This window comes from Delphinus delphis, chromosome 6 (assembly GCF_949987515.2).
Source record: "Delphinus delphis chromosome 6, mDelDel1.2, whole genome shotgun sequence".
NCBI lineage: Eukaryota > Metazoa > Chordata > Mammalia > Artiodactyla > Delphinidae > Delphinus > Delphinus delphis.
In genome coordinates, this window is record NC_082688.1 from 788,686 (window position 1) to 813,719 (window position 25,034).

The window sequence follows — 25,034 nt, forward strand, 5'->3', positions numbered from 1 at the left end:
GAAGTTTTCTTGACATTCCTTTCGGCATCACCACTACACACACCGGGTGGGGGGGGGGGGTGGGAGGCGGTGCACGCCGGGCCCCTGGGGCGGAGGGGCAGTGCGCGGCGGCGCTCGGACCGCAACGGGGGAAGGCACACGCCTGGACGCGGGAAGGGCTGGGCCTGTACAAGGTGGCGCGCGGGGCTGAAGACAGTCCCGAGCCGGCGTCCGGGGAAGCGCATCCTGGGCTGCGGGCCAGAGGAGGCGAAGAGAAGGCTCAGCCCTCACGGAGTCCGGAGAAGGGGGAGGCAGTGGGGAGCCCGAGCGCGCCCCTGGGAGGCGGCTGCCAGCTGGGGGGTCAGGGTCTGCAGTCCGGGAAGGGCAGGGCCAGCTCAGAGGATGGGGTCAAGCGGAGAAGGGGTGTGGGCAAGAAGGGAGAGGTGGGGACAAGGCTGTGGGGTGCCGGCGCTGCGGGAGCGGGGGACCCAGCCAGCCGGGGCCAAGGGCCCCCATGGTGGCTCTGGTGGTGGCTGGGGAAGGATGGGGCTTCAGTCTCTGCTCCAAGGCCCTCTGCCCGGGGCCAAGTCAGCCCCTCTCCCCACTGCTCAGAGACCCCAGGGCCCTGCCTCTGCCGGAGCGCCCTGCGGCCCTGCCCAGCCAGCTCAGCTCTGACCCGTCCTCAGCAGCTCTGGCCCGAGCCTCAGTCCAGCAGGGGCTGCCCGCCAGGCAGCAGGGCAGACGGACGGACGGGAGGCCCAGGGTGGGCAGTCTCTGGCAGGTGGGCTTCCCTCAGGCCTTCCCGAGCAGCAGGGCTAACTGGGCAGGTGGGCGCCTCCGGGGGCCTCACACCACGGTGCTGACCGAGGGATCTGAGAGGTTGAGCGGGCCCGTGATATCAGTGGGATGGTACTGCTGCAAAATAGAAATACACAGACAAGGCGCCCGTTAGCCCGACGCTCAGGGGGCATGCGCGGGGCCGGGACGGGTGGACCGGCCAGCCGGCCGACCGGCAGGCAGGCGGGCGCGGCCTGGGGGAGGCTGGGGGGTGCTCCTCCCCCTGACCCCGTCGTGCTCCGGGACTCTGCGTGGGCCGGGCCGCTGTCCCGTCCGTCTGTCTGTCTGTCTGCGGGGGAGGGGGGCAGAGGAGGGCGGGCAGGGCGTCTCAGCTCTCCCTATGACGGGCACACATCTGCAGCTGGCCCTCCTCCCTCTCAATAGCGCGTCGCGGCAGCACTGTGTCTTTTTGGTTTTGCAAAGCGCCGCGTCCACCCCCGGTGCTCTATAAATAAGAACCAACAATCAATACCCGCTGGCCCCGCCGGCCGCCAGGGACCCCAGCCCTGAGCGCCCAGTGCCGCCCTGGCCCAGACCAGCCACGGGACAGGGGCAGAGGATCTCAGCAGCCGGACTGACCCCACCCCTCCCGACAGAGCCCCCCACCCAGGCCTCCCTCCGAGCAGGCGCCCAGCCTGAAATGGTGGGAGCTAGGCTGCCCTCCCCCGCCCAGCCCCCAGCTTGCAGTGTCCCCAGTCACCCCTGCAGGGCAGGCCAGCCCCAGATGCCACGTGGCACCAAAGCTGGCCTGGAGGATGGCCCCTGGGGAGGCTCGGGCAAGGAGTCTGCTGGGAGCGTGTCCCTGGAAAGGCACCATGAGGGTCTCTGAGCTGCACCTGGCCCAGCTAAGGGGCCTGCATTTCTGCTCCAGGGCGGAATGCGGGGTAAGGACTCAGTGATGCCCTCAGAAAATGGCCCACTGCCTGCGAGACTCTGCGGGCCCCCAAAGCGCTGTCTGCTGGGTACCTTCTCGCCCCTCCCCCCGACTGCCCCTCCCCTGCTCCTGTCGGATCCTCCTCTTCCTGCACCCCCTGCTGGGTCCCCTGGCTCAGGCTCCACCCACTTCCCGGGCCTGGACAGCCCCAGGCCTGTGCTCCCCGCCCCACAGATCCTCCCTGTCCCCCCACCCTGTCTGTGCTGAGCTCTGGGAAGTGGAGCCCCCAGGCCTTACAGGCCCCTCATGGGGCGCGCTGGTGGCTTCCCCTGGGACTCAGATGGCTCTGTGCTGAGCCCTGTCTGTGTCCTGTGTCTGCCCCTCTTCCCATGCACTGGGGGTGGCGGCTGCAAATCCTGCCTCCTTCCACCTTGGAGCAGATGGGTGACGCTGCCCACGAATGTGGGGCTTCCTGCGGACTGGAGGCCAGACCACCCCTGACTGCAGGGAGGCCGCTGGACTGAGGGCTGTGCTGGCTCTGGGCGGCCGCCTCCCCACCTGGGGATGCTCCTAGCAAGGCTGGGCCAGTCTGGGGGGCCTTTGGTTCGAGCGCGCACATCTGGGCCAGTGACAGGCTGCCCAAGGCAGAGAGGCAGGGAATTCTTGGCTCAGGTGGAAGGCCTGGCTCTGGAGGGGCGGGGGGCCAGGCGCTGAGGCACTGATCTCCGTAGAGGCCGCCCCTTCCCGAGCCTCTGTCTAGGAGCCTCAGTGCCCACGGCTTGGAGGCCACGGCTTTCAGGCCCACCTCCATCCGTTCTCAGATCCCTGGGTGCTGCCGGCACGCCTCCTGCAGGGCCCCTGCTCGGCCTGGGGTGGGAGCCGCCTCCTTTGGTCCCACCCATTCCCCACCTGACGTCCCCTGTGGCCAGGGGCCTGTACCAACTCCAGGCCCCAGCCGTCCACCCAGATGGAGCCAGGCCCGGCCCCCAGCCCCGGCCCACACAGAGACCACATGGAGGGAATGCAACAGGCATGGCTCTGGTGAGACACGTGAGACAGGTGTCTGGGTGGCAGGGCTGGCGGCCAGACAGATGGGCGGATGGGACATCACAGCCGTCCCTCCGTGGACGTCGCAGGGAGGGAGGGAGGGCGGTGGGCCTCTCTGGGAGAGGCTGGAGAAGCGGACGTAACAGAGAGGTGGTGCGGCCTCCTGACAGGTGAGGAGCCTGGGACAGGGTGGTCCAGGCTCCCGGGGCCCCGGGCACAGCCCCGACGCGGTGAGGCCGGCTGGCTGACCAACAACATGACACGGCTTCAAGATGGCGCATGGCGTCATGGCATGGGTGGGGGGCAGACTAACGCAGAGACACACGGGGAAGAGGACCCGGTGAGGGCCAGCGGGAGAAAGGACCACGAGAGAAAGATCTAGAGAGTCAGAGAGAGAAGACCTAGTGTGCTGGGCGAGTAGAGGTGAGGGCAGAAAGGCCACGGCAGTCAGAGGTGGGAGCGGGTGGGATGGCGAGGGAGGGGCCTGATGCACGGGACACAGACACGGAGGGGCGAGATCAGAGTCGGAGACGTGGAACTGGGCGCTCTTCCCCTTACCGTGTCTTTGGAGGACCTACGTCTCTTGAAGCTGGAAGCCAGGGTGGAGGTGATAGCCCTAAATGTGGCTTTCTTTTTAGGGTCAGGCTCTGCTCTACCACTCTTTCTATCCTAAAATGAATATGTATAAGTGATTAGATGGCTAAGGGTGGCGGCCACACCTGCCCTCGCCTGCTCCTTGGGGGCTGCTGCCCGGCCTGGCTGGCCACTCGGGCCCTCACTCCGGCCTGCCTCCCTGTGCTGGATGGACCGACCGATGGTCGGACACTCGCAGGCGGCCTCTGCTCCTGCCCGGCTCTCGGGCCTGACCTCGCTCATGCTGGGGCTGGGCTCGGGGGGTCCCATCTGGCTCTCTTCCTGGGAGGTCCGCCTGGCTCCCTGGCTCCGAGGTGCCCCTGGTTTAGGGGCGTCCCGAGGAGGAGGAGCCCTCCGAGCACGGGAGGAGTTGCCCCACCGGCCCCACCGGCCACTCTGACCCCCGAGGAGGCGCACCAAGATTCAGGAAGGGGCTGAGGGGCCGAAGGCAGGTGGCGAGATGCGCTGGAGTGACAGAGAGACGGAGGCAGCTCCTGGGACCCTGGCCTCGGGTCTGATGGTCAGGACGGGCCCTGTGCCCGCCAGTGAGAGCAGCGGCCAGGTCCCAAGAGCAAGAGAGGGCAGATGAGAGGCGTGGGCTTCCAGCAGCCCCGTCGCCCCGGCCCTCCCTCCCTGCAGCACCAGCTTCCTCCCAGGGCACAGGCTCCGGGGAGGTACCCAGAGAAAGAGAAGAGATGGGGCAGACTGGGGCTGGACTATGGGGCACGAGCCCGTCCCAGGTGGGCTGCGGCCACCCCACGTGCAGCCTGTCCTCTGCTGGCGGCAACTTCCCACAGACACAGCCTGGGGTCGCAGGCAGGAGCGGCCGGCCAGTTAAGACTGGAGTTATATGGAGCACAGGACACACCAGGGCCGCGGGGAAGGGGGTCCCCAGAGGGTGCCAAGGAGGGGCGCGGGGCGGCGAGGGCAGAGTGCGTCTTGGACTCACATGCTACACCCAGGTGGGTCCCTGTCTTACCCTGCCTCAGTTTGCCTTCCTATGGAATGGGCGCCGGTGGGCGACTCTGGAGACAGAGGGGCCAGGCGGACGCTTGAAGCCCGGCTTTGCGGAGGCGGCCACCTGCGGGCGGCCCCCAGCAGCGCGGCCTTGGCCGCGGCTCCCAGCTCCAGTCCTCGCCACAGGGGCTCCCGGGAGCCAGAGCCACGCTTCGGCCTGCGGGGATGGAGGAGGGCCGGGGCCAGGCCGAGCCGTGGGCACCAGGCCTCGGAGGGTGGCCTGCCCTACCTGCAGGTTCTTTCTCCACACGTTCACTGCTGCAAAGGCCAGCTGCATCTGCTTCCGGCGAGCATCCTTGTGCCGCTTGTAGGCGATCTCGATGAAGATCAGGAAGATCCCGGCCACGATGCCCCCGGCCACCAGCATGAAGACCCCTGCGGGCCAAGACCCAGCGCCTCAGCTGCGGGCGGGCCAGGCAGCCGGCCCCCGGGGAGTCCACCCGGCGTCAGCACTGGTGTCGGGGGCGTGGGGGGCCCACCTGCCATGTTCTCGAACGTGAGGGTAGCAGGGGCGTTGCTACGCGAATCACACTCCTGGTACCGCACCCACGTCTTGTCCAGGTCTTCCATGAAGCCGTTCTCGTGGGACCTGGGCGGGCGGGGCATGTGAGCCGAGGAGGAGGCTGGGCCGGCACTGGCGGGGCGGGGCGGGGCGGGGCAGATGGCGTGCATCTGGGGGCTACGTTGGTGGGGGAGGCGGTGTGCCTTGGGTGGGGCTCTTGGAGGGGGGCGGCGTGGGGCCGACTCACTTGAGGATGGACAGGGAGACGTTCTGCTTCCAAGGACTGTCTTTGCGCATGCCGATGCCAAAGCCTGAGCGGAAGAACAGCTCGCCGGTGGTCACCAGGTCGCACTTCTGCGAGGCCTCGAACTCCAGCACCGCCGAGTCCCAGATGAAGGCATGCAGCTTGCTGTGGGCAGGGGCAGGGTCACAGGGGCGGGGGCACAGGGGCAGGGTCACAGGGGCGGGGGCACAGGGGCAGGGGCACAGGGGCGGGGGCACAGGGGCGGGGGCACAGGGGCGGGGGCACAGGGGCGGGTCACAGGGGCAGGGGCACAGGGGCAGGGTCACAGGGGCAGGGGCACAGGGGCAGGGGCACAGGGGCAGGGTCACAGGGGCAGGGGCACAGGGGCGGGGTCACAGGGGTGGGGTCACAGGGGCAGGGGCACAGGGGCAGGGTCACAGGGGCAGGGGCACAGGGGCGGGGTCACATGGGTGGGGTCACAGGGGCAGGGGCACAGGGGCAGGGTCACAGGGGCAGGGGCACAGGGGCGGGGTCACAGGGGTGGGGTCACAGGGGCGGGTCACAGGGGCGGGGCACAGGGGCAGGGGCACAGGGGCAGGGTCACAGGGGCGGGGGCACAGGGGCAGGGGCACAGGGGCGGGGCACAGGGGCAGGGGCACAGGGGCGGGTCACAGGGGCAGGGGCACAGGGGCGGGGGCACAGGGGCAGGGGCACAGGGGCGGGTCACAGGGGCAGGGGCACAGGGGCGGGGTCACAGGGGCAGGGGCACAGGGGCGGGTCACAGGGGCAGGGTCACAGGGGCAGGGTCACGGGGCAGGGTCACGGGGCAGGGTCACAGGGCCCACACGTTCGGGCCGCCCTGGCGCCCTTGCAGTCCCGCCCGCCAGCCTTGAAACCCCCTGTCTATCCCCTTCCCGTGGTTCGCGTCCAGCCTGGACGCTCTGACTTTGGCTGGAAAGAGGGGCGCCCCGCCCGCCCCCTCACTTGTCCCGCACGGCCTGGAAAGAGGGGCGCCCGCACCGCGCCCGCCCCCTCACTTGTCCCGCACGGCCTGGATGGCCTCGGCCGCGCTCTCGTAGTTGTGCTTCTCCATGTGCCGGTACATGGTGCTCAGCTCCACCTGCCGCCGGAAGTAGATGTCCACGGAGCTCTGCTTCACCGTCGCGTAGATGAACTTGTCCGAAGGATTCCTCAGCTGCGGGGTCAGAGGGTCGGAGGGCCCGGCTCGCGGCTGCTCTCCGGCCCCACCCCAGGCAGCCGCTGACCTCACGCCCCGCTCCCCTCGCCGGGCCAGGCCTCACCCGGGGATCGTTGATGCCGGTGATGCGCTCCTCGGGCCGGTCCAGCACCAGGAAGGCCGCCAGGTTGGCAGTGTAGGAGGCCACGATGATCATGGCGAAGCCGGCCCACACCATGCCCAGGATGCGCGCCGAGAAGCTTCTGGGGGCGCCTGCGGGCAGAGGACGGTCAGCTCCCGGCTTGGGGCGTGAGGGTTGCGGAGCAGCGTGGGGCCCGGGCCGGGCGTGGCCTCACCTTCCCCGATGCCCGAGTTGAGCAGGACGCCCCAGGAGAACCACATGGCCGAGGACAGGGTCAGCGCATCCTCCTCCTCCTCCTCGCTGTTCACTTTGAACCGGCCAAAGGGGCTGCGGGGGCGCAGAGGGCGGGCGGGAGAGGGCGGGAGAGGCAGCCCTGCCCCGCCCCCTCGCCCGCCCCGTCCCGCCGCGCCCGCCCCGCCCGCCCCGCAGGGGGAGGAGTCCGGCCCCCGGGCCGCGCTCACCTGAAGCGGTCCAGCAGGTACAGCATCACGGCCACCACATGCACTGACAGCCCCACCAGCAGCCAGAGCGTACTCTGGAAGGGCTGCATGAACGAGTCCAGCGTGCTCCGGGGGATCTCCTGTGGGAGGCCGGGCCGTCAGCGCCGCCAAGGCCCTCCCAGGACCCCACCCCGCCCTGCTGGGCCCCTGCCCACCTTCTTGACCAGAATGGTCAGGCCCTGGTACTTGAAGGGCTTGGAGAACTCGATGTACTGTGCGCGCTCGTTGTTGATGGTCAGCGGCGCCACGATCATGTCTGCCTGCCCGCTGAGCAACTCGCCCATCATCCCGTTCCACTCCTTCTTGTTGCTGTTGTTCACCTGTGGGGAGACACAGCCGGTGGTGACACGGCCATCGCGGGCGGGCCTTGCTCCCCGGACCGGACAGTCTCCCTCCCTGACCCATCTCGGGATCTCCCACTCCAGACCCCGCCTGGCTCGAAGGCCCCGCCCACCCAGGCTCCACCCAGCCTGCAGACCCCGCCCACCCGAGACCCTGACCCTAGCCGGACAGGGTCCACCTGGACTGGGTCCCGCGCCGGCTTCCAGAGACCCACGCGTACCCGCTCCTGCGTGCCGAACTTGCCGTCCGCCACTAGGTGCACCTCATAAGTGAAGTTCATGGTCCGCGCCAGTTTGATGAGTAGGTCGATGCAGAAGCCGTAGCAGCACTGAGGCACGGTGTGGCGTGCTGGGCGGAGGGGAGGGGCGCTGAGTGAGGGGCTCGCAGGTGCGCCGTCCCGCCCGCTCCGCGGCCCACGCCCCAGCCCCGCACTCACGGCTGCCCGGCGACGTGTCGTTGGGCCCGGTGCAGATCACCTTCTTCACCGGATCCCCGTTCACGGTGAACTCCTCCTTGCACGTGCCGTCGCTCAGCGTGGGCTTGACATACACGAAGGGCTCCTGGTGGATCGTCACGATCTGGAGGGGAGGGGGACACCCAGCCTGGACCACCAGCCCTGGGCTGCCCTGGGGTGCTGTCCTCTTCTCAGCATGCAGACTCCCCTGGACCGCCCCCCCGCCCCGCCCCCTGCAAATGCCCCACACTGCCCCCTCTGGAGCTTCAGGAAGTTGGTCGGCCTGCTGCCTGCAGGAGGGGCCCCAGACTCCCCCGTCGTGCCCAGGCCACCTCAGCATTCAGAAGGCGCCCGGCCTCCTGAAACACCGCGCCTGCTCTTGGCCACTTTCCTTTGGGTCTTGGCTTGCACATCACTAAAGTCGGCCCTGGGCCCCTTCTCTGACGTCTCAGGGCTGAGAAACCACCTGTCCCAGCCCAGAGCCTGCCCCCTGCCCCCACCCCTGCCATGAGGACAGAGGCATGTGCACTCAGAGCCTGCACAGGTCCGGGGACCCGCAGGGATTGCCCTTGTCTGGTGCTCCGGCCTCTCCTGACCTCAGCCTCCCCTGCAGCGGGTCTTTGTCTGCTCATCTATCCTTCCTCCCTTCCTCTTCCCCGCTGATGCCGCCCTCTCTGCCGAGGCCTCCTCAATCCAGGGGCTCCTTGGGGCTCACGCTGGCGAGCTCTCTCCTCCCTGTCCTTCAGGGGCCTGAAGCCTGGGGGTGCGGAGGACAGATACAGGCAAAGGGGGCTGAACCGAGCACGGCATGTGAGGAGGGGTCCCAGGGGACGTGGGGTCGGAGTGAGAGGCCCCTTCTCCTCCAGGGCGGGTAGCCCTCGGCCTCAGCCTGCAGGGCAGGAGATGGGGAGCCCCTGAAGGAGCTTATTTGTCCTTAAAACTTTCCTCATCGTTTTCTATTGTGCGAGTAACATGCTCGTGCTTTTAAAAAATCAGTGAGGGGACTTCCCTGGTGGTCCAGTGGCTAAGAGTCCACACTCCCAATGCAGGGGGCCCGGGTTCGATCCCTGGTCAGGGAACTAGATCCCACATGCTGCAACTAAGAGTTCGCATGCCACAACTAAAGATCCCGCACACCACAACGAAGATCCTGCATGCTGCAACTAAAAAAAAAAAAAAATCCCACATGCTGCAACTAAAGATTCCGCATGCTGCAACTAGAAGATCCCACATGCTGCAGTGAAGATCCCTCGTGCCGCAACTAAGACCCAGTGCAGCCAAATAAATAAATAAATATTTTTTAAAAATTCAGTGAGATGGGAGGATAAATCGGGAGACTGGGATTGACATATACACACTACTCTATATAAAATAGATAACTAATAAGAACCTACTGTATAGCACAGGGAAATCTACTCAATAACCTGTAGTGACCTGTATATGGGAATAGAATCTAAAAAAGAGTGGATATATGTGTATGTATAACTGATTCACTTTGCTGTACAGAAGAAACTAACACAACATTGTAAATCAACTATCCTCCAATATAAATTAATTAAAAAGTAAACAATTTAGTGTCAAAAAAATCAGTGAGACAGGGCTTCCCTGGTGGCGCAGTGGTTGGGAGTCCGCCTGCCGATGCAGGGGACGCAGGTTCGTGCCCCGGTCCGGGAAGATCCCACATGCCGCTGAGCGGCTGGGCCCGTGAGCCATGGCCGCTGAACCTGCGCGTCCGGAGCCTGTGCTCCGCAACGGGAGAGGCCACAGCAGTGAGAGGCCCGCGTACCGAAAAAAAAAAAAAAAAATCAGTGAGACAAAAAAAAGTTGTAAAAAGCCATCTGGCTCTCGAAGCCTGCGTGGGACCATCGGGCTGACTGTCGTCTGTTTTACACTCGGACTTTTCAATACCAGGTGTCTTTCCTGAGCGTTGGCTTTGGGAAAGTCCACTCTGCCCCTTGAGAGGGGTGGTGACCTGTGGGCAGGTGCTGGCAAAGGGCTCCAGGTGAGAGGCCAAGGGGGAGCTAGCTCAGAAAGCAGACAAGGCTGAGAGACATTTGAGGACCTGGGGGCGGGGACACTGGGAGAAGCACAGTGCTTGAGGGTCCTTGCCTTTTGTGAGCTCAGGTACCAGCCCGGTGCTGGTGTGGGTCAGTGTGGGAGGGACGCTGGGGAGGGCACCCTGGGATGAGTCCAGAGGAGGATGGAAGAGTCAGGCCGAGGAAGAGAAGCTGTGAGGGATGAGGCCAACCGGGGAAGGGAGCTCCCAGAGGCCCAGGGAATCATGGAGGGGATGGCCAGCCATAGGGAATGCTGTAGGGAGACCGGGCTCAGAGGGCAGTGAGACCGAGTCACGGCAGGAGGCCAGGAAGGCTAAACATGGGGGGTTGGCTAGGACCACTTGGAGGTGTGATGAAGAGCATGGGGGCATCGTCTCCAGGACTCAGGGCAGAGAGCACTGAAGCTGAAGTACGCCCATCTGCTCCCCTGTCCCCGATCGGCTCATCCCCAGGGGAGTCCTGGCCCACGTGACTTCCCCAGATTTAAGTGGAGTTGGGTCAGAGCCCATGAAACGGGGGGCCGGCGGCTTCCTCTCCTCCCTCCACCCGCTCTCCCTGCTGCCTCTGCAGTGCCAGGTGTGTGCAATGGCAGCGGGCGCTGGCCCCGCCCCCACTTCCTTTAGTCACTTTCGTTGACCTCACTGTCCCCTCCTCTGCACCCGAGGGGCGGGATGGAGTATACTGGGTGTGGAGGCTAGGGCAGGGTGGCGGGTCCCCCACCTTCAGCCTGGTGGACATCTGGTAACCTCGGGGCTTCTCTGTCTCTCCGCCTGGCCAGATGATTTTCCTGTCGTTGGGAATAACCTGGGGGTGGGAGTATGAGATGGAGGGTGGCCACGCAGGGGTCTTGGCCCCAGGACCCTAAGGCCCCAGCCCCCACCCCCTCATGACCCCCACCTACATGGGTGCCGTTGTAGATGCCCACTTGTACCAGCTTGCGGTTCTGCAGGTTCATGATGCTGTAGTTGGCAAACTTCCGGTCCCCATCCTCGTTGAATTCCACGCGGCCGGTCACGCCGTCTGCGTACTTGGAAGACATGAGCACTCTGGAGGGGGGCAGTGTGGGTTAGAATGATCAGGGATGCAGTGAGCCCCGCCCACTGTGAGTCAGGTGCACAGCGCAGCTATGGCAGCCGGGCAACTGCCGGCCTCTAGACCCTGTTTTGAGGGCTTTCTGTGGGTTGGGATATTCGATTCTCATGGCAGCTGTCCTAGCTTCACAGATGAGGAGGCGGAAGCCCAGGCAGGAGCAGCGGGCTGCTCACCAGCCAGTGGGGAGGAAAGGCTGGGGTCTCGTCGTCCTGAGTGTGCACGCCTGTGTGTGTGTGGGGGGGGCCATATATGTGTGCACACAGGATCCTTGCGTGGGGTGCAGCCCTGTGCCTGTACTTGTGCCACATGTGTGATGTGCCTCTCAGCCTGTCTGTGCACACACGCATGTGCACGTGTGCACATATGCTGCCTGTATCTGCAGTTGTGCGTGTGCTCCTGTCGTGGGCCCCATGGACCATGGGTCTGCACGTGCCACTTGGGGCTGGCGGTGTTGGTGTTGGGCTGGGCCTCCCCACACTAGTGCCGTGGTGTCCAGGGTTCTCTGAGTTAACTCCTGCCCTGCTGTGGCCATCCGCTTGGGTCTCTGGCCAACCCTGGCTCTCTACAGGCTTGGATGCCATACCTGGATTCCTTGTCTGACCTCCTGGGCCCGTGGGCTCTCCCAGTCCCGGCCGGAAGCAAGACCCTCCTCCCCAGGGCTGTTAGCCGCCCTGGGGAGTGGGGTGGGGCCTCAGGGTGGGCAGCAGTGGGAAAAGGTGGGGGCAGGAGAAACGGAAGCAGCTGTGATTTCAGTGACATCCGAGTGTTGGAAATGGGGCAGGTGATTATCGTGGTGGAGATGGAGGTGAGGGTGGAGCGCGGGGGGGGATAGAGGAGAAAACTGGGGAAGGTGGCGGTATCTATAGGATACAGCAGGCTGGGCTGGACCGCCCTGGGAAGAGCGACTGTTCCCAGCGCCGGAACGGTGGCCCGCCCACTTTAGGAGATCAGCCCGCCCACCTCAGACGAGCGGCCCCGCCCACCTCTTGAAGAGCGGCCCGGTCTTCCAGATGTTGGTGTTGCCCACGCAGCCCCGCGGCGGATCGGTGATGTTCTCCTTCTCGAGAAGCTCGTGCACGGCCTGGGCCACCACCCCCACGGCATCGCTGATGTGGGCCGACTCGTTCTTGCCGTTGATGAGCTGCAGCCCGATGATGCCTGGGGCAAGCGTTGGCTTAGAGCCCGTGGGGGACCCCTGCCCACCGGGACCCTGGAGCCCAGCACTCACCGTCCGGGGCGTAGCGCAGGGCGTTCCCCGAGATCTCGCGCTCCCCCACCAGCCACACGTACCCCGAGCCGGTCATGTTCAGCATCGCGGCTGCGCGGTACACGGTGGCAGCGTCGTCCTCGCTGTGGGGCAGAGCGGGTGAGGGGCCGGGATTCCAGCCCTTCCCACCCGGGGCCGGGGGCGGCCGCTCCACATTCCCAGGGTCTCCTCCGCAGCGTGGCCTACCCACGTGGCCTCTTCCCCAACCCTGCCCCCCACAAGGGAGGTCTGGAGACACTGCAGAGATGGGGTGCGGCCGCCACCCCAAGCCTACACCGCACCTGGGCCAGGAGACCCCCACAGAAGCGAGCGGGTGGGCCCAGACCCCCTGAGCTTCCCAGACATCTCTTGCTGGCCCGCTGCCCTCGGTGGGCAGGGTTTGGGTGACATGGGATGGCGATGGCTCCTTACTGGTTGATAACTCGCTCACCGGGTACCAGACAGTATTCTGAATGCTTTTCATGGACCATCTTATTTAATTCTCACAACCTCCCTGTGAGACAGACGGGCAGAAGTACTACCCCTGTGTCAGGAGGGGAAACTGTGGCACCCAGGGCACACAAGTGGTAAGCGACAGAGTCGGGTCTGTGCCTGGACTGTCCACCCCTGAGCCCGTGCTCCTGCAGCTTCCTGGACAAGCCATACCCCTCTGGTGCTGCACGCCTCAACTTGTGAACTGAGGGGCTGGGGGCTTTCTGGTTGGTCAGATGCTTCTGGGACCGAGAGCCAGGGAGCTGCCCTGAGCATCACAGCGGAAGCCACCGGAGAGAGATGAGGGTACCTGCTCTCCCTTTTGGAGTCTGCCCAAGCAGCTGTGTTCTCTCTGCCATCCAGGGCTGGGGCCACTGGTAGGACACAGCACAGGCCTCGCCTTGCAGGCACACGTGGTCCTGAGTTTTTGGCGTGTCCTTACAAGTGAGCCTCTGTGGACCTGGTCTCCTAGGGCTGGGCTCTCTCTGGTCAGGGCAAGGACCCTGGGCCTGGTGGGGCTCCCACCTTCTGTCCCCTATTGGGCCGAATTGGGTCCCAGATGGGCCTGGACCACAACAGGCACTTTGCTTCTCCAATGCATGGGCATCGGGGTACAAAGAGGCTGGGGAGATTGTCCAAGTGTTGGGTTATTTTCCCAATGGCTGAGCCTGGAAGCTAAGATGGCCCTAGGTTCCCTAAGGGGTCTGCCCCCAATTTTCTCAAGGAAGAAATGCAAATCTTCAGTGTTTGCTCTAAATGAGAACGCTACTGTTGGCTGAAAGCAACACAAAAGAGCGGCGCTCCAGGCAACATCCAGCCCGAATCGCTGGCAGCACCCATTCGTGCATGTCAGGGCACGGTGTGCCCCTGTCAGCGGCGCCCACAAAGCCTGGCGGAGAGGCCTGTCTGCTGGACACCATCCAGGCCTGTGACGTTGGACTTGGTGGGGTGAGCACACACCTGTGCTTGTGTCCGTGTAAACTGATATCTTCAGTAAAGCAGACAAAAGCCTGATCGACCCGCCAAACTGTTTTATGGAAATAACTGATCCCAGTAACGATAACTTCAGGAGGATTATTTAAAAAACGAAAGTTTTGGAAATCAATTAGAAACTCTGAAGCACTCTGTAGAAAACTGGTCAAAAGTTAAGATTGGCTTAATGGGGTCTCTCCGCAAAACGCTCTCAACAGCCCTCGTGAGGGGAGCCAGAATGTGTCAGGCTGGGGCGCCAGGGCGAAGAAGACCTGCGTCTGCCCTGCCCAGGGGACCACCGGCTTCCCCGGGCTCTGGGAGCTGGGCGCGCTGGGCAGGCGGGTCCCCGTCTGTGGTGGGACTCTGGCCTCTCTTGTCCGAGGAGCCCCGGCTGTGAGGGGAGGGGTCTCTTCCCGCCTGACAATACACAGGCCTTGCGTGGATTCAAGAGGTGGGCATGTGGTTGCCAAGTGCTGTGCCTTTGTGAACAGCAAGTATCGCCACATGTGTGGGGTTCGTGCATGTACGTAGCACGCGGTGTGTCTGTGGCGTGTGCACCTGTGCACGAGAGCACCGTGCCCTGTGTGTGTCGGCGCGGAGCGTGTACGTGTGTGGTGTGTCTGCACATGTATCTAGGTGAGAATATGCCTGCGTGTGTTACATGTAGCAGCGTGCCCGTGTGCGCATAGGTGTGTCTTGTGTGCACGTGTGTGCGGTGTGTATACGGCACATGCACGTGTACAGGAGGGCGTGGAAGCATGTTGTGTGCACGTGTGTGTGTACGGCATGTGCACGTGTAAACAGTATGCGGGTGATGCGTGTTCGTGTGTATGCGTGTGAGTGCCTGTGCTGGTGTGCGTGAGCGGAGGGCGGTGGGCGTTAGTGCCCGCTAACTGCCTTCCAGCCCGAGGAGCCCCTGCTGGTCCCATCCTGCCCTCTGCCCAAGGACGGGGTGCACCTGGCTCTGTGCCAAAGGTTTGTGGCCTGAACGTGCAAACGGACACCTGCCCCGCTACTCAGGGCACTGCAGGCTCCCGCTGGCCGCCTGCAGGGCGACCCCTGCTGTCTTTCCCCACTCTGCTGGAGCCTACAGAGCTTCTGGGACAGGCAGACAGTGGGCCGGGTCTCCCCAGGCTCTCCCACGTATGTCCCATGAGGCAGGGCTCTTCCTTTTCCTATTGCTGGTGGCCTTGCCTTTCCCTCCCCAGGAGGACACAGCCATTTGCAAAAAGGGAGATTTTTACTGGGGGCTCAGCTGCAAGGTTACGGTGGGGACCAGGCCCGTCCAGCAGAGCCTGGCTTTGGGTTCCCCCTACGCGGTTCCCCTCTCACGCTGCCTAGTCCGACTGCCCCACCCCTTCAGCCCTGTCCCTGCTGTGGGCCTCCCCCCGCAGGCTCACATGCAGACCCCACGTCACTGCCCCAGGCCCCCTCCCTGACCCAGCTCCCAGAGCCCCGTGTCCCCCCGTCTATCACCTGGGCCGCGTTTGCCTTCCTAAGGGCAGGGCCTTATCCCACCCCCATCCCCGAGGCCCAGGGTACACGTGCAAGGGGACCGTCCTTGGCAAGGACGCCAAAGCCTGAGTCCAGCCTGGCCGCACCTGGCGGAGAGGACGATGACCCGAGCCTCCAGCTCCCGCGCCTCCATCAGCAGGGCCGTCACGTTCTTGGTCCCCGGGTCGAACTGCAGCACCTTCTCAGCCTGCGGTGTGAGCGGGTGCGTTAGCAGGTGGCCGGGGTGGGGGATGCAGCGCCTCAGGGGCCAGAGTCGAGCCGCAGCCGCTAGGAACCCCGAGGCAGCTCCGCTAGGGCCGCCTCGGCCTGCGCCGGCCACCTGCACTGCCACCTGCCTTCCAGGCTCCTCGGCCGGCCGGCCGGGCTGGCCTCGCTCGTCCTTTCTTCAGCCTGCTGGCTCTCCTGTCCTCGCTCTCTGCTCTGCGCGTCTCTCTCCACCTCTCACTCCTGGCCTCACTTTTGCACTGAGCATGCAAGCTGAAGTGGACCGAGACTCAGAAAGAGGCGTGCAGCGGACGGAAACAGAAAAGAGTTTTGGAATGCAATCGGGAGCGGAGACTAGGCCGCCTTTTCCAAAACCACGGGAGGTCGTCTGGGGCCTGGTCCACAGGCCCCGCAGGAGCAGCCCAGACCGCAGGCAGGTCAGGCGGACAGGCGGGCTCCCTCCTGGGCTCCACGAGGAAACCCTGGGGTGCCTGGAGATTCGCATGCACTTCCCAGAGAGCAGCTCCTCCTGCGGCCGTGCCTGCCCCTTGGCCCGGCCGGCGGGCTGCGGGGCCCTGGGCGGCCAGCACCTGCCCTCTCCTGCCTACGCTGCCTGCTCTCGACCTCGCTCTCTCCTCATTGCTCGGGCCTGCGGCGCGGCTGGGCCCACGGTAGCCCTAGCGGCCGAGGCGCCGGAGGCCGGGGCTCCCTAGTCGGTGGGTGGCGTGCACGTCCATGCATATATACCTTGGGTCCGCGCTTGTTGTCATAGGACAGTTGGTCGAGGTTTTCATAGTTCCTTTTTTTACTCTGATGAATAATGTGCACAGAGAAAATATGCAGACACAGAAGAAGATTATAAACGGTTGAAAATGACGGCGCTAAAGCAATCACACCACCTCCTCGGCACGTCTGCAGAGGGGCACGTACCTGGAGCTCGCAAACACCTAGGCCCGGGGTGGGGCTGGGGGCCAGGGAGGTGCTGGGGAATGGGGGGGCGTGGGGGCCACCGAGGCTCCCTGCCACGGAGCTGCGCTCTTGGAAACGCTCACGTTCAGGAGAAAGGGAGGCCCTGTCTGCGCCCAAGCCAAACGCCTCCCTTTGGGGTCCCATCCGCCCGCCCCCCGCCAGGCACCTGCTATGTGATGCCAGCAGCGCCCACCCCAGCCCCGTCAGTCCTGAATGGGCGATGTCCCCTCCCCCAGCCCCGGCCCCTATTCCCCACCCCTCCCAGCACCCCCTTCTGCCTCTCTTAGAGGTCCAGCTGCTCTGCCCTCACTGACTGGTGTGTGATGGGCGCGCCTGTCAGCCCACGTGTGCGCTGGAGAGCAGCTGTGACAGGAGTTCGTGAGCACGTGTGCATCTGTGGGCGTCTGCGTGGCAGCATCAGCCTACGTTAGTCTGTGGTGGGTGGAAGTGAGGGCCAGTGCCGTCTGAGCATACGTGTGTGCGCGTGTGCGTGTGCGAGCCCCCGGGCCGTGGAGGTGTGGAGGGCGCCTGCGAGCCTGTGGCAGGCGTAGTAGAGTGTGAGTGGATTGTCTCGGGAAAGGCCGCGTGTGCCTGTGAGAGGGAACACGTGTGGCTGGGCGTGCGGGGGGTGCGTGAGTGCGCACTGGGCCTGCGTGCAGCCACAGGTGGGCACGCCAGGAGCTGACCTGCTTGCCTGGTGCTGGGTGCTGTCTCAGGGGGGTGGGGCCTGCAGTCCTGGTAACCAGCCCTCCCTCCCAGACTCAGCCAGTCCCCCCCAGCAGGACCCCAGGACCCTCTGGGTCTGCCCTCTGGTTCACCCCCAGCTGGTGCCCTCTCTTCCCTTCGGGGCCTACGGCACCCTGGGGGACCCGGGTTGGCACTCAGCTTACTGAAGCCAACTCTGACTTCGCAGACAGCACATGCTCCCCGCCGCCCTTGGTCTTGCCTCCCGGGGCCCTCCCCAGCCTGGGCGTCCCTCCCTCTCTGCCCAGCTTGGCCTCCACCCAACCCCGGGGGGCCTTGGCCCAGGTGCTGAGCGCCCAGGGCTCCAGGCTGGGTGAAGGCGGGACCCCGGGCCTCCTCTGGTGAGCACCAGCTTCTCCTCAGTCTGGCAGTGGGGATGGGTGGGGTGGGGGTCGCCTGGACCCCCAGAAACGCCACTCCGGTCTCTCCACAGCCCACACGTGGGCGCCGGGCTGGGGTAGAACGGGCAGGTGGAGCCAGGTGTCTACCGGATTCCCAGGAGTCCAGAGCCCCAGTCCCCACGGTGGGGAGGTGAGGAGAGGAAGGGCGCGGGGTTCCGTGGGGAGAGCGGGGGCGGGGGACGAAGTGGGGCAGGGCCCAGGCCGGGCTTGGGGGTGGCAGATGTCCGTGGGTGGGGCTTTGGGGAGGGTGATGGGCAGCTGTGAGGTGAGGGGCTGCGGCGGGGGTGAGGCCGGCGCGAGGACAGGGCACGGGTCACAGCAGAGAAGGAACCGGGTCCTTTGTGGAGGGGGCACGGTGAGCGGTGCCACCACACTGAGGGGGCTCCCGAGGGGAGGCCGCTGGGAGGGAGCGGTGTGGGGGGCAGAGGCGGCGCCCCTAGGGAATTTTGAGCCTAGGGCCTGTGTGGGCTGGGAAGCGCGCTGCGGGGAGGTGGGGGAGGGGACGGGGGAGGGGAGCGGGGCGGGGCGGGGTGTTTGCGGAGCTCCAGGTGGTCCTGCCCTCGCCCCGCAGGGACTGACACGAAGGAGATTTCGACTAATGGCAAAAGCGAGTGAAATGAGCCGAGGACAGGCTGGGGCGGGCGCTCGCCAGACGCAGTGGTGCTGACCATGCACGATGGAAAGAGAAGGGTGTTCACACGGGCCACAGACACAGCGGCGGCTCGCCGGCTCCGACTCCTGCTCGGGACACCCCGCCCGGGCCTCACCTTGGACTCGCGCTCCTCCAGCAGGGTCTCCAGGCGCTTCTGCGCCGCCCGGCCCTCGTGGTCGTCGCTGACCAGGAGGATGATGTGGTTCCAGCTGTAGACGCGCATCATCTCGAACCAGACGCTCGACTGGTGGGAGTAGGGCGGCACGGTGCGCAGGAAGCTAAGGTGGATGCTCTGCGGGACACGGGGCGGCTGAGGACGCGGGCCAGGCGCGCACGCGTGCGCGCGCGGGCCAGACGCTCCCCCTCGCTGCTTCCAGACCCCGGGGACCCTGCTTCCCTCACTCCTCCCTTCCCACCGCTGGCTTCTCTCCCCACCCCACATCATCTAATCTGAGAACCGGAGGCTCAGTTTGCCCAGCAGCACCCTGACTGAGACGGGTAGAGGGGGCGGTCTGTGGAATTGTTCCTGGGGTCGTTCCCCTCCTCCCCTGCAGCCACCCGCTGCTGAGCTACTTGAGATCAGAAACTTCTTGCTGGCGTGCAGCATCTCAAAGATCCCCCCTGGGTCCTTCCCAAATTCACGTAACTGGTATTTAGAGCAAGTCTTCACTCTTGGGGCGAAATACTTCACCCCTTCACCGAGCCCAGGGGTTGCTGCCTGCTGACCCCGCCTTGCTTCTCTGAGTGCACTGGCTGCCAGGGAGGGGACGGAGCAGGATCCTCCCGCCTCAGCACAGGACCTTTGAGTCTGCCCAGGGAGCAGTGTTCCTGGGGACCCACACTGATCCTGGGGCCCTCTGAGCCCTCCAGATCCTTCTTCCACCTGTGCCCTCTTTGTGCCTTGGAATCAGGGTGCAAGAATGCCCTTTTGCCTCTGTCTGTCATCCAGCAGGTGACATGGCTGCAAGGGGGCTGTGGGTGGGGTCCTGGACTGGCTCTGACCCAGGCCCTTCTGGTCCACGTGTTGGGCACAGATGGTCTGTGGGTTGTACCAGGAGTGGAGTCAAGGTGGAGCGCTAAGATTTGGTCGCAGGTTTGCCCTCATGCTGGGCCTCAGTCTGGATCTGGGGCGGGGGCACGTGGTGGGCTGGTGTCCTGTTCTGGGACAGGGCTCCCCCCACCCCAGCCTCTCCAGTGCCCCACCGCCTGCTCTCCTCTGTAGAGCCATTGTTCTCCCATTTGCATGTGAGGGGCCTGGTGCCCAGAGAGGTGAAGGAGGCTGGAAGGCCTAGGGGGAGCCTCCACTTCTCACAGTTGAGGGTTAAGTGCCTCTGAGCAGCTTGGGTGCCTCTGCTGTGTGCTGGGGTTTCCAGAGCCTCAGGAATGGGTGGTTGTCCTGGCCTCCACTGGCCTCCTCCCTTGTGGGCCATCCCAGAGGACCCCTCACTCTGGCCTCGCTTTCCTATCGCCCCCAGGAGGACCCCTCCCTGACCTCCCCAGACACCCTGGGCCCGGCTGAGATGACCTCCGTGCCTTAGGCAGCGTTATCCAGGACGCTGGGCTCCCGGCAGGATGGATTTGGAGAAGATGGGGAGAGCGGGGAAGCGCCCAGCAGCCCAGCCCTCTGGCCCCTCAGCTAAGACACCAAGCTGGAGTCCCCTGTCGAGCAGCCCCTCCGGGCCTGTCTGCAGGTGACACCAGGTCTGGAGGGAGATGTGGAGGAGGCTGCCCCCCCCAGCCTCTCAGTGGCCAGTTTGCCTCCCCAGCTGACCAGTCCTCCCAGAGCCGTGGGCAGACACTGCGGGAGGGCTGGGCAAACTAATGCAAGGTGCCGGCAGCTATGGGGGTGAGTTTCCTGCCAAACCGACTTGGTGACCTCTAGACTCTCCCAGCTGCTGCTCCACGACTGGGCGACTCCAGCCAGACCCCCAACCCATGGGCCACGATACAGCCCCGAGGCCCGAAACCCCCAGGCCAGCGCCCCCAGCCACGAGCTGCCTCCTCTGTTCACCTGGAATCCTCTTCCAGCTGTGCCCTCTAGTGGGAGGTGCCGGTAACTACACCCTCACTGCCACCTGGTGTCCCAGCCACTTCTAGGCTTTTCCTCCTCCTGGCGCCCCTTCCTCCAAAGTGCCCCGTCCCGCTGTCCAGGAAGCTGCCCTGTCTGTCCCTTCTTCTGGCCCACGACGGCCTCTGCTGCTTCCCAGGGCTTGCTATTGGCGCCTGTCACCTGTCAGTGGGCCGTGTGCCCGAGTGTGGGTGGGCATGTGTGTCAGCGTGTGAGTGTGGGCCTGTCTGAGTGTATGATGGAGCGTGAGTGTGGGGGAGTGAACACGTTAGTTATGGGAGTGTGCACATGAGCATGAATGTTTGAGTGGGTGATGGTGTGAGTATGCGTGTGAACGTCAGCGTGTGCGTAAGAGCACGTGAGTGTCCCTGTGAATGTGTGTGGCTGTGTGTGTGCAGGCGTGAGTGTATGGATTTGTTAGTATCTGGGAGTCTGTGTGACTGTGAGTTTGTGTGCTGTGAGTGTGTACTGGTGTGCCTGTGTGTGGGTGAGTTTGCGTGTCTCCGTGAGACCGTGAGTGTGAGTTGTGAGCGTGCCTCAGTGTATCACCCTGTTGCACCTGGAGCCCAGAGCCCATGGTTTGAGCCCCTCTGCCTGTGCCCCCCATCCTGGCAAAGCACCTGCCCCCCACTCTCTCCCCCAGCAGCTGCTGGCGGCTCCGGGCTGCAGGAGCGAGCCGCCGGGTCTGAACACGGGAGCAGAGCGGGCTGGGTCCCCGTGCAGCGGTCAGGCTCACCTTGTCTGAGTAGATGGACATGCGGGTGGTCAGCCCCAGGACGGGGATGCGGTAGAAGCCGGCTGTGTAGGAGACGGGGGTGGGAGTGAAGTGGTCGTTGGGGGTAGGCGGGTGGCTAACTAGGATGGCGTAGACCTGTGGACACAGGGCACAGGGTCAGCTCTAGTGGGGAGCGGGGGCCACTGCCCTGGAGCTGGCTGTCCAGCAACAGCAGAGGCTGAACACGAAGCGGGGCGTGGGTGGTGGCGGGGGGACACCACCTGTGCTCACACAGCCCCAGGAGTGCAGGCCACCCAGCAGGGGACCAGACCCCAGTCCCACCTTCTGCGTGGAAGTGAATCATGGGGGTGAGGCAGAGGCAGACAAGACTCCTGGGACCAAGAAGACACACAGGGAGCTGACAGGCCCCTCCCCCACCCCTGTCCAGGGCCTCCCCTCTCGCCCCTCGCCCTGGGGGGCTGCCCTGAGCTGTGTGGTGAGACCCTGAGAGGGAGGACGAAGGCCAGTCCTTGGCATGTCCTGGGGCCGCACCTGCCGCCCCAGCGTGGGCTGGGAGAACCACACCAAGCCCCACGCTGACCCTCATCCTGGGTCAGAGGTGGACGGAGGCCAGCACTCCAGAGATGGAGGGCAGCTCCGGAAGGTGCGTCGAACATCGCAGACTATTCGCGGGAGAAGCTGGGCAAGGAGCCGCCTAGAGGCCCGGGCCCCCCTGCTGGTGTCTTCCAGGGGCAGGCTGAGACCCGCTCGGTTTGAACAAGACCCAGTGCTGACTTGGGCACTGACCACATCCTCAAGGAAACCTGGCCTTCCTGCCTGGACCAGTGGCTCAGCCCCCGAGGCAGGGAGATGGGGCAGATGGCTTGGCAGTTCCGTGCTGCCTTCACATTAGAAGGACAGTCCCAGTCCTTCTAATGTCAGTCCCAGTTCTGCCTTCCCATCTCTGAGCTGCAGGACCACCTGCTTTTGCAAACGGGGCGGGGGGTGCGCTGGCCCACGTGGTGGGGGCGATGGCTACCGAGCCGGCACCTGGCTCACAGCGTGTGACAGTGAGTGACAGCTGCTGCTGTCACCTTTGCTCCTAGCACTGGCTATTCCCTGGGAGAACAGTGCCCACAGACAGCAAAGCTAAGTTGGAGGAGGGATTCCCAGAAAGGGCCACACTTGTTCTCCCTCCTTTGCCCCGCACAGTCTGCACCCAGAGGGGCCTGGCCAGTGTTGGCCTGAGCGTGTGTGTGCATGCGTGTGACCACGCAGGTGCTCACAAGTGTGTGCTGGGTATGTGTGTGGATACCGCATGCCCCAACATGTGTGCATGTGCGTGTGTGATTGAGCTTGTGTGAGCACGCGTGTTTGCGTGTGTGGCACGGGAATGTGTGTGCTCATGGATATGCGTGGGGGGTCGGTCTGTGTGTGAATAAGCGTGTGCAATTCTGATGTGCACGAAGCGGTGCTGGTTTAAGTCTGCGCAGCTCTGTGCACAAACGTGATGAATGTGCGTGCGCATGTGAGCGTGTGTGTCCATGGATGCGGCGTGCCTGTCCGGTGAGTGTGTAAGCAGCACTTGGACCGGTGTCGGTCCCGCCTGTTACATAAAAGGCTGCATTGCAGTGATCCCGAGGCCTCATCGGGATTCAGCAGGCAGCGCAGCCCGGGGGCGGACAGCTCTGACAGGCAAAATCCTTGAGTCGCGTCCTCCCCCGCAGCGCTGGCTGCCAGTGGCTGCCACGCTCTGCCCTGATACCTCTCCCCGTTCCCACCCTGGAGAACACCCGGCTTCAACACCTGGGCCATTTCCCATCTCAGGCAGACCTGTGGATGGGGGAAGGGGAGGAGGAAGGGAAGGAGATCTCCAAGCAGGAACAAAGATGATGGCCCCAGACCCCATCCAGTTTAAAGCCCTGCAGTCCTGCCTGTGGCTGGGACAGGCACCTCTCGGGCAGGCCCGGAATGCCCGCCCCGACCCTGACACACAGTGACCAAGCAAACGGCCACACGTCTGCACACACCAGTCTGGACCTCGACACCTGGAAACCCTGTGAGGACAAGCCCCGCTGGCCGGTGACTGATCTGGGGCTAAGATGGGGAACCGGCCAACACTGTTGTTTAGCTGCTAGTGAGACCAGCCCCCGGGTCCTCTCTCAAGGGGAGGGAGGGGGCTAGGAAAGGATGGAATGAAACTGGGACAGGGGGAGGGATGGCGGGTGAAGGAGGGAGGATGGTGGCGAGGCGGTGGGGGAGGGGCAGGAGCTGGCACAGCGTGAGCCCCGGGGGTGCTGGCACCTGGCTGGAGATGAGGTCTTCGCACACCGACAAGGCCATCTGGATGGCGTTGGGCTTGTGGGTGACGGAGGTGGCGTTGAGCTGGATCTTCCAGGAGCCGTGCCGCTTGTTGGCCTGGTTCACAGCCTCGCGGAACATCTGCTCGTGCTTCCGCGTGCTCAGTACCGCGCCGATGTTGACGATCTTGGGGTCGCAGGCGGCACGGGCGAAGGAGCAGGAGAAAAGCAGGGCGAGTGTCAGCAGGCGCATGGTGCTCATGGGCTCCGGGCGGCGCCCTGGCTCTGGGCAGCGCGAACGCGGGGCCCTCGGCGCATCCCCAGAGGGACGCCCCGGCCGTCCTGCGCGCGCCCGATCCCGCGGGCTGAGGGCGCCACGTCTTCCCCGGGAGCCTTAGTCCTGGGACGTCTGCACCGAGCAGGTGGCACCGAGCCTTCGGCCGGCCGGGCGGACCCGGGTGCGCGTGGGTTCCGGGCGCTCTGTTCCAGGCGGCTGGCGCTGTCCGCGGTGCTGAAGCGGGTCTCGGCGCCGCTCCGGGTGCCCCGCGCCGAAAGGACCCGGCGGCGGCAGCTCCTCTGCGGGCTTCGCTTGTCCCGGTCCCGACGCTGCGGCGGTTGCGGCGACTGCGGAGCGCCGAGCGGGACCAACGTCTCCTACCCCTCCCGCCGCCCCCGCTTCCCAACACGGAGCCGGAGCGGGGGCGCCTCCCGCGCCAGAGTGTGCGCCTGCGTTCGTGCCAGCATTTTTCAGAGCGCGCGCGAGCGGGGGACGCCTGTGTGCGCGTGTGTGCGGGCGTGTGTGCGTGCGTGTGTGCAGGGTTCGCTGAGACAGTGACCTGGGCTGTCTCGAGCCTGCAAGGAGCCGAGTTTGGAGAGGTTGGAGGGGTTCGCGTCACTGCGTGCAGCCTTGCGTGTCCTTTAACATGACTGAATGTGTCGTGCCAGTTTGTGTGTGTGCGCACACGCGCGTGCACGAGTCCTCACCCACAGTCAGTGATACTTCGGGGCCTGACTCTGCTGGCTGGAAACCAAGGCGTGTGGAGAGGCCCTAAACCGTGCCTCTGGGAGAGGGACGGCGGCGACCTCTTCTCCAGAAGGCTCAAAAATGGGGGAGAGACCTCATCTGCCTGGCCATGTGACTTGGACTCCCCCCAGAGGGTTAAAAAGAATAGAAGGGGTGACAGTGGCCGCCCCTTGTTGAGCTGGATCTTCCAGGAGAGTCTGAGGGTCTGAACCAAACCAACTGTGGAGAGACCACGGCCAGAGGGAGTCGTCTCTGCAGCAGATGGGACTAAGGTTAGACATCAGGAAGCACTTGCTGATGCGGGGATAGACATCCCATACATATCCCCCCTTTCCACGCTCCTCCCCTTGGCAGCCCCTCTCCTAACTCACTCCCAGCACCCCCTCCTGCCCCTTTCCAGAAGCTCCCTGTCCTCTGGTGCTTGTGATCCCAATTCTTTGTCCTCACCGTTCCCCCCACCCAGTGTGCTTCCTTCTCCCTAATTCAAAGGATGGCTGAAGCTCCGCCTGCTGCCAGTGACATCACCGTTTCCAATAGCAACTGAGGATTCTGCAGACCCAACAGCAAAAGCCCCCAATGGGGACAAAGCAGGGTCGCCTCCACACCTAAGTGATGTCCGAAGCAGTGGAGAGGGGAGGAGCCATGTCCCTCCCAACAGGGTCACACCCCCTGCAGCTCTCACCACTAGGCTTATCTCCCCACACCCAGCCCAAAGCAGACCCCGCGGGACTCCCTGGCTCTGAGGCAGGGACTGCAGTGCTTGGCCTGCTCCCTTTCTTGTCCCCTTCTCTCCTGATGCAAGAAAATCATTGCTTGGAGGCGAGTCTCCCTGCCT

At 64.7% G+C, this 25,034-nt stretch overlaps 1 protein-coding gene across 9 annotated transcripts; it reads right to left on the reverse strand.

Annotated features, from left to right (window-relative positions):
* On the reverse strand, positions 1–23,967 carry GRIN1 (glutamate ionotropic receptor NMDA type subunit 1). 9 transcript variants are annotated; one of them, XM_060013715.1, is made up of 21 exons: positions 23,180–23,828; positions 20,897–21,031; positions 18,208–18,384; positions 16,074–16,136; positions 15,209–15,309; positions 12,126–12,247; positions 11,881–12,055; positions 10,707–10,851; positions 10,526–10,609; positions 7,731–7,872; positions 7,515–7,642; positions 7,108–7,272; positions 6,914–7,032; positions 6,667–6,779; positions 6,435–6,583; positions 6,171–6,328; positions 5,137–5,298; positions 4,867–4,976; positions 4,617–4,762; positions 3,296–3,406; positions 1–894 (listed from the first exon to the last, which is right to left on the reverse strand). In XM_060013715.1, the coding sequence occupies exons 1-21, from the start codon at positions 23,435–23,437 to the stop codon at positions 826–828; spliced, it is 2,832 nt and encodes a 943-aa protein (XP_059869698.1). In that variant the 5' UTR covers positions 23,438–23,828; the 3' UTR covers positions 1–825. The 9 variants fall into 9 exon arrangements, with proteins under 9 accessions (XP_059869698.1, XP_059869697.1, XP_059869701.1 ...); XM_060013714.1 differs by having other exon boundaries at positions 1–1,261; positions 23,180–23,826; XM_060013718.1 differs by lacking the exon at positions 3,296–3,406 and having other exon boundaries at positions 1–1,261; positions 23,180–23,837.
* Positions 23,968–25,034: the final 1,067 nt, after the last annotated feature.